Here is a 12,022-nt window from a genome sequence, read left to right on the forward strand (position 1 = left end):
CTCATTGGGCTGCCTTGTCTAGCCTTGAATGGAGAAGAGATGCCTAATCTTACTGCAACTTGATATGACGTGGCTGGTTGGTATCCATGGGAGGCCTGCCCTTTTCTGAAGAGAAAAGGAGGAGTGAATGGGGAAGGGGGAAGAGAAGTTGGAGAGACTGGGAGGAGAGGAGAAAGGGGAAACTGTGGTTGAGATGTATAAATAAATAAATAAATAAATAAATAAATAAATAAATAAATAAATAAATACTTGACTAATAAATTAACTAACAGTAAGGAAGTTTGAAAAATGAAATGTTCCATCTGGGCTGACAATGATATTCCTAAGAGCAGTAGACTATCTAACAAAGGCATGAGAAGCCCTCATTTGACTGCTGATTTTTGAGTTCTTGGTTGAAAAGAGAGACACCCCAGACATTAAAGGACGTTGCTGTCTATAGGATGTAGCTGTTTCCCTTTCATCGTCTCCCAGAGGAGGAAAGAAAGTCCCTGTTGCTGGGAACACCCTGCACTTCAGACACAGAACCTGCAAGAGCAGAGCTGTATTTGGCCTGAAAGCCTCCTCCCTGAAGAGTAGCTTCCAAGGGAGGGGAGCGAACAGTAGTCCTACCCACCTATGATGCCAGTGAAAACCAACCACGACCAGCATGTCTCAATAAGCCTAAGAATGAAATAGCGTCCTTCATATCCACTTCTCTTGGGACTGGATGGAGACCATTACAGAAAAGTGCAACCGATTCAAATGCAGGTTACAAGAGCTCCCGCGATGCCCTGTCCCAGCTGGAACATCTACAACTCGGCTCCTGCACTTGGGGCTCAGGAACCACTGCAGACAACGGGCAGGGGAACTACAAACGCCAACAGGATGGAAAGGCTGCCCTGAGACTGTGTCTCCTAGGAATGCCAGAGAAACTACACCCACGGAGTTTTACCAACAAGGCTGCCTGAGCAAGGCCTGAACAACAATGATGATACCAATAACACCTGCTAACATGAAGGGGGCGAGCTTGTGGGGCCTCAACTCTAAACAAGAAGTAGATGTAGCTGGAGCTTGCTGGGAGTGGGAGAAAGGGTTTTCTCCAGGGAAGATCCCCACAGTTGGTTATCTAAGCAAGTAATCAGTCACCCCTGAGAGCAGATGTACACAGGTAGCATTATACAGACTGAGCCAAGGTGTGTGTGTGTGTGTGTGTGTGTGTGTGTGTGTGCACGCGCGCACATGCAAGCATGTGTGTGAAAACCTTTTTTAAAAAGAAGCTGTGTAGTAGTTAAAGTAATAATTATCAATATTCAATAGTTTAGAACTGTACTGAACATTGTACATAGGCCTGTTTGCAGAACAAATTCCATTTCGCCAAACACACCTGATCTGCAGGGGAGGCAGTCGTGTAACCTAGATTGTCTACATGGATTTATTCCACCTTTTCTGTTATAGTCCCACTTATCTCTACTTTATCTCTTCACCCAGACACCCACTTTCCCGTCCACTACGATCCACCATGGTTCATGTCTCATTTTCCAGTTTGCAAGCGAGGCTTTGCCTCATATTCCTGGCTCCTCTTTTGGCTTTATTTCTTTGGGCTCTAGTTAATTGACTTTGTTCTTTAGAAACTGTCAGAGAAAGATAAGAAGAAAGGAAAAAAACAAGAAAGAAAGAAAGAAAGAAAGAAAGAAAGAAAGAAAGAAAGAAAGAAAGAGAGAGAAAGAAAGAAAGGAAGGAAGAAAGGAAGGAAAGGAAGGAAGGAAGAAAAAACAAGCTCATTACTTAATAACAAATAGGTATGACTATCAATAGTAAATTAACTCACAAAACCTAAGACTTTTCCCACATTCATGGTGCTGCACTCTCTACAAGGCCCTGGGTACATGCCTGAAAAAAAATTAAATCCACTTGTGCCTAGTGAGCACAGCATCTTATATGAACTTAGCTTTGTATATTTGAAGTCCTAGCCCCAGTATCTCAGAATGTAACCATATTTGAAGATAAGACTCTTGAAGAGACTATTAAGTAAAAATAAGATTTTAAGGGGTACAAATGCAAAGAATCTAGTGTCTTTATAACAAAAGGAAGAAAGGGAGGAAAAGAGAGACAGGCAGGCAGGCAGGCAAATGAGCTTATGAATACACCAGAAGAAGAGTGATCTGTACGATAGAGCCCTCCTGAGACTCCTTGCCTGCGGACACCTAGTCTTGAACTTTATGACCCAAAAAATGTGAATAAAATATAAAGTATAACTGTGAAATAAAGTATAAAGTTCCTAACATGGTCAGCCTGGGGCATTTTGTAATGACGGGGCTGGCACACTAATGTGCTTCTCTATGCAACAGCCTTAATCTTGGTTCAACAGGCTTTTGGCTCTGGAATGCACGGGTGACTCTGAAGTATCTTCAACTTTATTAATAGTCTCACTTCTTGGAAGACGAGGTTGTCTTGCCTTTAATCCTGACTCATCTTTGGGGAAGCAGAAAGAATTTTCAAGGAGATTTCTGTTAATTCAGGAATGAACATTTTTTTTTAAGACCTCAATGAATTATCAAATAAATTTTGCCAGGCTCACATATTGATCACACTTGCCTAGGTCGCATGTCAGTTGTTACATAACCGGGCATACAATCTTTCTGTGATCACTGAAGAGGGTCCCCTGGTTTTTCTTTACAAATGCACTTTTGCCAAAGTGACTAAGAACTTCTACAAGTTCTTCTTCAAATCAAAATTAGCCATTAATTCAGTTTCTGCTAGGCCACATTATAATCTTGGCTTGGAGATTACTTTAATGTTTTTAAATCTTCTCAAGTCATGTGCAACTCCATTACTCAAACTCGGCAAACTGAGTTATATTGAACAGTGAACAGAAGATGATGATGTGACCCAAGTAATACTCAAAACTCTCAGCCTATCAGGACTCAAACTCTTTCTCCTTATTTTGAAAGTTTCCGTTTCAGCTTTATCTCATTTCCTGATGTCCTTTCTCAATCAGAGAAAAGTGACTCGTTAAAAATACAGGCTATATTGATCAGAACTGCTTTTCTGTTGGACCTTGTTTAGCCCCTAAATGTTAATACAAAGTCATTCAATCAGAGACACTACCCTACTTGCTAACACCAACATTACCACTGACCACCCCTTCCTCCTTTACATTTAAACGCCCAGCCTTACAGATCTATTTATCTTTTCTCAAATGCAAAATGATATTTTTGAAAAGCAAGTTTAAAAAAATGTTATTCTCCTTACCTGGAGGGCTTTCATTTCTGTGGCACATTGGTCTGCTGTTAAAGGCTTTCCAGAATCAACTGTGGTTGCAGGTCTTTAGTAAAACTTATTATAAAGCTTTCCCCGACCACAGCAAAGGTTCCTCACCCACTCCCACAGCTCACAAGAGCTTTTATCATTGCACTGTATTTCCTGTTTAGACCGGCAAATTATTAAGGGAAGGGTTTATGAATCTTCTCGTTTTTATACTTAACACAATAATTTAAAACTGGTACCTGTTGATGAAATGACGTGTTTAAGATTAGGTTGGAAGACTCTGTCTTTATTCATTTGTTTGCTTGGAATTTTGTTGTTTGTCTTTTCTTGTTTGGGTAGTAGAAAGCAGTGGAGTAGAAATGCTGCAAGTGTTGATCTTGCAATGCCTAGGTAATATTGGCAAAAGAGCATCTCAACCTGACAGCCTCTGTGATCACCCCTGGTCTTCACTGCAGTTCACATTGCATGTTGCCCTAGGACAAGTATTGGTGTCTCTTTACTATCTACTTCTTCACAATCATCTCTTTCAAGGGAGTCATAGGCTAACCCTAGTGATATAAAAGCATAGACAGGCTGTAAGCAGCAAGTTCTACCAGGAAAATCTCAACTCATTACCTTTACAGACAATGTTACAAAGAAGACAATCTGGGCATTCTGCATGTTCTCAGTGCAGGAGCGATCAAGACAACAGATTCTTGCCTTGACTACTCGACACTGATCACTGACTTTAATCTTGCTGGTTCTTTTAAATCACCATATGGGCCATATTTCAGATGCTCATTACCGACTTGTTCTTCCAACTCCTTCTGTTCTGTTACTCCTTCACAATGATTAAATTACTTATTATATCAACACCTTAAAATAATCGCCTTTTGATGCTCCTCTTTCAGGGTTTAATACTTTAGCGGGGACAGATATGGGCATGGACGATTAGCAATGATAATAAAACAAGAGATGCTAGGCATAATTGCATGTAGACATAAAGACAGAATCTCAGTTTATGTAAGCATAAAGTAGTAATTCCAATGCTCTATGCATCTTCTAAGATTCATGGTAGAGCTGACAAGACACTTGTGCAACCGAACATCAGAGTTCAGAGATGTTATAGCTGCAAAGATGTCAAAATAACTAACTTCGGTCTCTTCTGTGTTACTCAGGGTTTTTTTCCCACTGTGACAATTACCTGACATAAAACCATTTTTTTTAATTTATAAGAAAGAAGACTTTAATGACATGTACCATACATACATAGACCATGTTTCTCCCATAAGAAAAGGGTTGTTAACTGAAAATCTCAGTGCCAAATGTGAAATACTTTCCTATGATTCAAGAAGGTCCCAGAGGGTCCTAGAACAGAAAGAACATCTCCACTGCTCTTGGTTGTCTCCCTGAACCAAAGAGTAAGACACTAAACCATTTTAAAAGAGAAATTACTTGTTTTGGCCTACAGTTTTAAGGCTTCAGTCCAAGGTTGACTAGATGAATAGCTTTGTGCCTGAGACAAGGCATAATATGTTTTAAGGAGGTTGGTCAGATCAGGGTGCCAGAAAGCAGAGTCGTCTGTCTTGTGGGCTTTCCTTTCCCCTTTACTGGTGTCTGAGCATGCAATTGGTGCATTCCGCTGCCCCCATTCCAGGTAAAATCTCCCCTGCTTACTTGAGTCTCTGCAAACGTTCTCACAGTTGTACTCAGTGGTGCACAGTACTAATTTCATGTCTCCCAAGTGCTTAGTTGTGGGTGGTTGAAGTCTGGGCCTGGTATGTCTAGGTTCTTCGCATCTTATTAAAGAATGAAGTAAATCACAAAGATTGCAAAGTAACCTGGGTCTTTATCCAACATGGAACAATAATACAGACTGTAAAGGAACACACTGTCCAAATTGAGCCACATAAGTGAGTAGATTCAAGGGCCTTTGTTATTGTCTGAGATGTCCTTTTCAGGGACTGAAAAGAAGGAAAAGTTTGATTGTTGTCTTAGGGTTTCCATTGCTGTGAAGAGACACCATGACCAAGACAACTCTTATAAAAGAAAACATTTAACTGGGGCTAGCTTACAGTTTCAGAAGTTTAGCCCATCATCATCATTGTGTGGCATGCAGGAAGCCATGACACTGGAGAAGGAGCTAAAAGTTCTCTTGATCTCAGGCAGCAAGGAGGAGACTGTCTCACTGAGTACATCCAGAGCATATCTAGCCTCAAAGCCTGCCTCCACAGTGACACACTTCCTCGACAAGGTCATACCTGTTCCAACAAGGCTATACCTCCTAGTAGTGGCACTCTTTATGGGTCAAGCATTCAAACGTAAATCTATGGGGGCCATATTCAAACCACCATAGTTGCCATGGTGTGGTGGTTCTTTGCTTTGATTAACAGATTAAGTTTTACAGAACCATTTTGATACTAGCCTGTCTCTTCCCATAATGCATGTTATTCTAATCATATGCTCATCCAATTATGCAAATGCACATGGCAGGGATTTGCCTTAAAACTTCATTTAGAGTGCCAAGTGCTCAAAAACAACCTAGACCAAAGTGCCCATTGACACTAGTTAACTGGTAATGTTCTAGAGTGTGTTTGAATAAATACATTATTGAGGGAGTCATTAAGAAGAGCTATTTCCACTGTTCAACACAATTATTCATTCATTCCCTTCTACCTAAACAAGAAGTGTGGCAGAGGTCCTAGATTGCTAATGGCTTGCTAGGTGCATTGTTTAGAGAGGGGTATATGCCTGATATAAGGTAAGTGAAATCACAGTTTGCTATCTTTAGCTTGCTTGCTTGCCTCACCATCAAAATTAGTCTTTACACATCTTCCAAGTATTAGATATAGGGATACACCTAAAGCATAACAATGTTATAAAGTCAGTTGAACAATCTTCCAAATAAAGAACAATTAAAGAGTATACACCATCTCCATTTCTGTATAACATGGTACTGGGTGTCATATCTGATGTGATAAGGCAAGAGAAATACTTAAGAATTAGAAATAAAAGGAAAGACAAACTATTATTCAAAAACAACTGGATTGTGGGTTCAAACTCTCTCTCTCTCTCTCTCTCTCTCTCTCTCTCTCTCTCTCTCTCTCTCTCTCTCTCTGACTCTCTCTCCCTCCCTTTCTCTCTCTCAAGGAATCCATATAACTGATATTAAAAGTAATAAAATTTACCCAACCATCAAGATATATCAAATTATATGACGTAGCTGTGTTTCTATTAACAGTAAATAACTCAAAATATTTTCATCTTAAATACTGTTTATAATAGAATTAAAATAAAATAACTGATATAAAGCATGAGAAATAGTCCGAAGCTTATATAATGAAAGCTACTGAATAGTTTAGACAGAATTTAAAAGGAAACAATGAATAAAAGAGATATCCTTTTGGGGGATTAGCGGACTAGGTATTATTCAGAGATCAATCTTCTGCACCATGAAATATAGATTAATGTCATCTCACTTTAAACACATGATCAGGCATGGTGACACATGCCTGTAACTCCAGTACCTGAGAGGCTGATAGGAAAATCATCAATTTAGAACCAGCCTGAAGCATATAACGAATGTGAGAATTTAAGTTCAGACTAGGCTACACAGAGAAACTCTGTTGAGAAATAAATCTAGGCAGAGAGTTTGAAGAAATGAACAGGATCATTCCAGAACTAAAAACATAAAAATGATCTAGAATAAGAATACAAAACTTAATTGATTTTCACTATCTTATTATAAAACACAGGATAGTATAAACCATTATTCCAGCCACCATTTCACCAGTAAAAAGAAAGACAATTTTAAAATGGAATAAAATACAGCGGGAGAGGTACCTACATATGGTTAACTGGTTTCAATGCATAACTAAAATGGTTTAATAGAGAATGGCTCTTTTCCTGCAATAGGTGATATAGTAACAGTGTGTCCTTCTTTATTATTATTATTATTATCATTATTATTATTATATTTTTATTATTTTTAAGAGGATAGTAGGGCAGAGAAAAAGAGAGAGAGAAGAAGAGTCTGGCAAAGAGCACATGGAGAGAGGGGGAGAGGAATGAGAAGAGAAGGGACAAAGTGGAAAGAGGACGAGAGCAAGAGGAAGCAGGAGCCAGTGTGTCCCTCTTGCACGACAGACCCAACATTTATTCAGAGCATATAATAGGATTAGCAAAGTGTTTGATAGATAGACCTTCCTGCAGAACACTCAGAATATTCTTTTTAACTTAGGAAAATCAAAGATTTATTATACAGATGAATTTGTGATTTTGTTATGACTGATAAAACACCTGGTATAACCCATCTAAAGGAAGAAATTAAATATTTTGGCTCACGGTTTCCAAAGATTCATTCTAGATTACTTCATGCCAGGCAGAAAAAGCATGTAGTAAAAGAGCATTGTTTAGTTCACAGTGAGCAGGAAAAAAAGAGGGGTGAGGTCAGAAACAAGATATAGTAACATATATCCACCTAGGGTGGATCTCCTAAAGCTTCCAGAACTTGTCAAGATAGAACCAGGAACTGTCCTCCACACTCTCGATACATGAAAAATTGAGAGGGCTACTTCATATACAGATCACAATAAGCTTTCCCCACAGCCCCTGAAAGAGGGAATTGGATCCCCAGCAGGTTTCTTTAAGGTAGTCCCAGTAGGTTGACTACTCTCCAAGTGCTGAATCCCCCAACCCCCATTCATCAGCTTATGGCAGCACAAGTTGAACTCAGTGGGTAAAAACTAGATGTTGGGGGATAAGGACACATGGATGAATCAAGGAGGAGTTAAGAAGGAGAAGTAGGGGTTAGGATTTAAATAGATTGCATGAGACTATTTATTGCACAGCTACTGTCTGCTGTCCACAACCTGATGGTAAGGGCCTATTGCTGAAGGCAACACTTAATTATATCATCAAATACAGAGGAAATCAAGCTGGTACCCAAACTAGAAAGTTCACCCTTACCAACAAGCATTCACGGTGCTGAACGAACTATTAATGTTACCAAAGGAAAAAAATCATCAATATTACAAACCCTATGACCTACAACTGAACCTGAATACCAGTACAATAGAGGCACAAACATTATGAGAGTAACCAACCACTTTTAAATTGAATTAAGATCCCATTCCATCAGATGGGACCCATACCTGACCCTGCTAAAGTAGATGAGAATTAACACAGAAACCCATAGCTCAGTAACATGCAGTGAGAGACTTTGGAATACTGAGTTCTAAGTCATCTAAATAGAATGTCTTTACCAAACCGCCTCCCTCAAGGCTTAGCGATCTATGTGGAAGAGGAGATAGAAAGATTCTAGAAGCCAGAAATGGTAGATAACTCCAAGGAAACAGTGTTTTCCAGACACAAGAGGATTAATATGCAAATGAATTTACAGAGACTGTGGCAACACATGTAAAGCTTGCACAACTTCAAGCCAGATAGGGTCCCAATGCTGAGGAGAATAGGACATAGGCTGTCATCCCTAAGAAGCCATTTGTACATGATACCAACTAGCAAAGTGAAAATGTTTTCTTCAATGAAGTGTTACTGGGTATACCAACATACTCCAGGACAGGCGTCACACCTAGGAGTACTTGGCCAACACAAAATAAAGTCCATGGATTTTTGTTTTGAATATTTTGGTTTCATTTGGGCATTTTTGTCTCATTGGTTTTCTGTTTGTCTGTTTTGAGTTTTTTGTTTCATTTGTGGTTTTTGTTGCTGTTGTTGGGGGAATTGGGGTTTATTTGTTTTGTTTTGTTTTTTTGGGGTTTTTTTTTTCAGAGACAGAGAGGTAGGGATAAAATGGAGGGGAGAGTGTGAGGTGGGGACAAAACAAAGAAAAAGTGAAAAATTCATTATAAGAGATTCTCAAAGAACAAATAAACCATATTCAAAATAGAAAGGAATAAGGGATAAAGGCTTACCTCTAGTTTACTGAAAAGAGAAAATTATAATATTTAGTACATGGTACCCATTGGGTACTGTGTCGATTCCTTTACATGGTATCTCTTTCCTCACAATGTCTCTAATAAATACTGACACTTCCTTTTTTCAACTAAACTGAAGTCAGCAAGACTTACCAATTTGCCCCAGAAAATAGAAATGATATGTGAATGTGGAAAGTGTTTAGCTCTTTTTGTGAACAACGTAATCCTAAAGCTAAAAACTATTAATTACACACATGATGCTAGGCCCCCCCCTAGGTAACAGTGAATGAATAGTAGACTCATATGTACACGAGTGTTCTTGTTGACTGCAAATACTAGTTAGTTAATGTAGGAGTTTGGATTGTGATAGCTTAATTTTAGTCAATAGTTCAAATACATAACTATCTGTCTGAAAATGAAGAGGTATTTGATAAATGAAATAGATTATATAATGGCCAGGGTATAATTTATTAAATAAGAATAAAGCTATTCAGTTACAATGTCACAGCAAACAACTGGCAATGGATTACCACCATACAGTGTCAAACATCAGAGCATCTCTCAAAAGCAGGCTAGTTGTAAACTGGTGTTATACAGCTCAGAGGGATAAAGTCAGCAATTAGCATTCTGAAGTCAAGATCCTTTTGTATGCAACAGCATAGTTCCTCATATGAGAAGCATTCGTTCATCAGGTGCAATTTCATTTTCCCTAAAGCTTGTTCCTTAGTCTTCTCATTAAGACATCATCAGGAAGAGCAGTTACTCAGGCTCTTGTTCACCCATCTTATGCCTCCATATCTAGCACGACTTGTCTCATACATAATATGAAACTCTCCTTCTAGTTGAAAGAGAAAAATGACATTATCTCTTTTCCTTTGCATCAGTGTAGCAAACCTGACTTACTTCATAACATATTTGAAAAAGGAGTAAAGTTTCTCATCCCCAAAGTGGTGACAGCAGAAGTATGTTTATTTCTTCTTTGAATAACACCACAATTAAACTAGACAAACTGCTGGCAATAATTGGATCTATGGGACATCATCCCTGGAGTTTCAGCATTTGTAATGCTGTACTGAAAGATTTGCAACTTTAATTTGCTGCAATATTTGGAAATTTTCAAAAGCAACAAAGAGACTAAATGGCCTTCCAGAGGCAGAGGTTGGTCCTTTGGAGAACGCTTCTGTAGCTCAGTCACTAAGGCAACTATAGACATGGAAAATGTAGGCATAAGGTGTTCTGCGCCATGAGAATATCCATCACCATTTTCTCAGGTTAGAAGGAAACTCCAATTTGTTTTTCAGTGTTCAAGTTCTTCAATTAATTTCTTTTATATCCTTAGAAATCTGTACACTATTTTACGTATTGACTCTCCAAACCATTGTGAGCCTCTCTCTAGGAAAGGCAAAAGAAACTGTGAACTTGGGAGCTAGAGATTTTCCTTTAAGAAGAATATTAGCAAGCTAAGAGAAGAAAATCATCTTAGTAACTTAAAGGTAAATACACATTTGTAGATCAACTACAAATGTTGCTTTGGAATAAGGGGTAGCAAATGATTGTTTCTATTGTTATTCTCTTACAATGTTTACTTAATGAATTCTTCTTTCACTCCACCTTAACAGGAGAAAAGGTCTTGCTGCAAAAGCAACAAGTTCACTATTTACTCTTGACTTCCTGAATAAGTAATATTAATGACTGATTGTTCAAACATGCACTTCTACAATAATACTCTCAATTTAGAGAGGCACTTAAATACAACGCATAAGTTTATATGAAGGAAAAACTGTGAGAAAAGTTAAAACAGCATTGTTTGATTCATATATATATATATATATATATATATATATATATATATATATGCTCTGTAATCCATTAGGACATAGACATGAACATACTATCATAAAATGGTCCAGGGAAATTGGTCCTCTGTCACAGTGTTTTTCTTCCTGGGATTTTCTCAGTACCCCAGAATTGAAGTCACCATATTTGTGCTGTGTCTGCTGATGTACCTGATCACCTTGCTGGGAAATACTATTCTGATCTCCATCACTATCCTTGATTCTCACCTGCACACTCCCATGTACTTTTTCCTTAGCAACCTCTCCTTTCTGGACATCTGGTATACCTCTTCTGCTCTCACTCCTATGCTGGCAAACTTTATTTCAGGGAAAAACACCATCTCATTCTCAGGATGTGCTTTTCAGATGTACTTCTCTCTTGCCATGGGCTCCACGGAATGTGTGCTCCTCTCTATGATGGCCTATGACAGGTATGTGGCCATCTGCAACCCCCTGAGATATCCCATCATTATGAACAGGAGGGTCTGTGTACAGATTGCAAGCAGCTCCTGGGCTACAGGATGCCTCACTGCCTTGGTGGAAACTGGACCTGTGATTCATCTGTCTCTCTGTGGTAATAACATCATCAATCATTTCACCTGTGAAATTCTGGCTCTCTTAAAAATGGCTTGTGGAGATACTGCCATGGTGCAGTTAATTATGTTAGTGATCAGCATCCTTCTTCTCCCATTGCCAATGTTGCTCATTTGTGTCTCCTATGCATCCATCCTCTCCAACATCTTGAGGATCAGCTCAGTGGATGGCCGAAGCAAAGCCTTTTCAACATGTGCAGCCCACTTGACTGTGGTGGTTCTGTTCTATGGGACAGCTCTCTCCATGTACCTGAAGCCCTCATCTGTAAACTCACAGGAAATAGATAAATTTATGGCATTGATATATGCTGGACTAACACCAATGCTAAATCCTATTATCTACAGTCTACGGAACAAAGAAGTCAAAATGGCTGTGAAAAAATTGTTGATTAGAAATCCCTTCAGTACTATCTTAACTTCTGTCCTCAAATAA

The 12,022-nt window shown here is 38.8% G+C and overlaps 1 protein-coding gene across 1 annotated transcript; it reads left to right on the top strand.

Annotated features, from left to right (window-relative positions):
- The first annotated feature begins 11,062 nt into the window (after window positions 1–11,062).
- On the top strand, window positions 11,063–12,022 carry Or13f5l1 (olfactory receptor family 13 subfamily F member 5 like 1). Its single transcript, NM_001000405.1, is given in 1 exon segment — window positions 11,063–12,022. A coding segment is annotated over 1 exon segment (960 nt).

The sequence above is a fragment of the Rattus norvegicus genome, chromosome 5 (genome assembly GCF_021556685.1).
Source record: "Rattus norvegicus strain SHRSP/BbbUtx chromosome 5, alternate assembly SHRSP_T2T, whole genome shotgun sequence".
NCBI classification, from domain to species: Eukaryota; Metazoa; Chordata; class Mammalia; order Rodentia; family Muridae; genus Rattus; species Rattus norvegicus.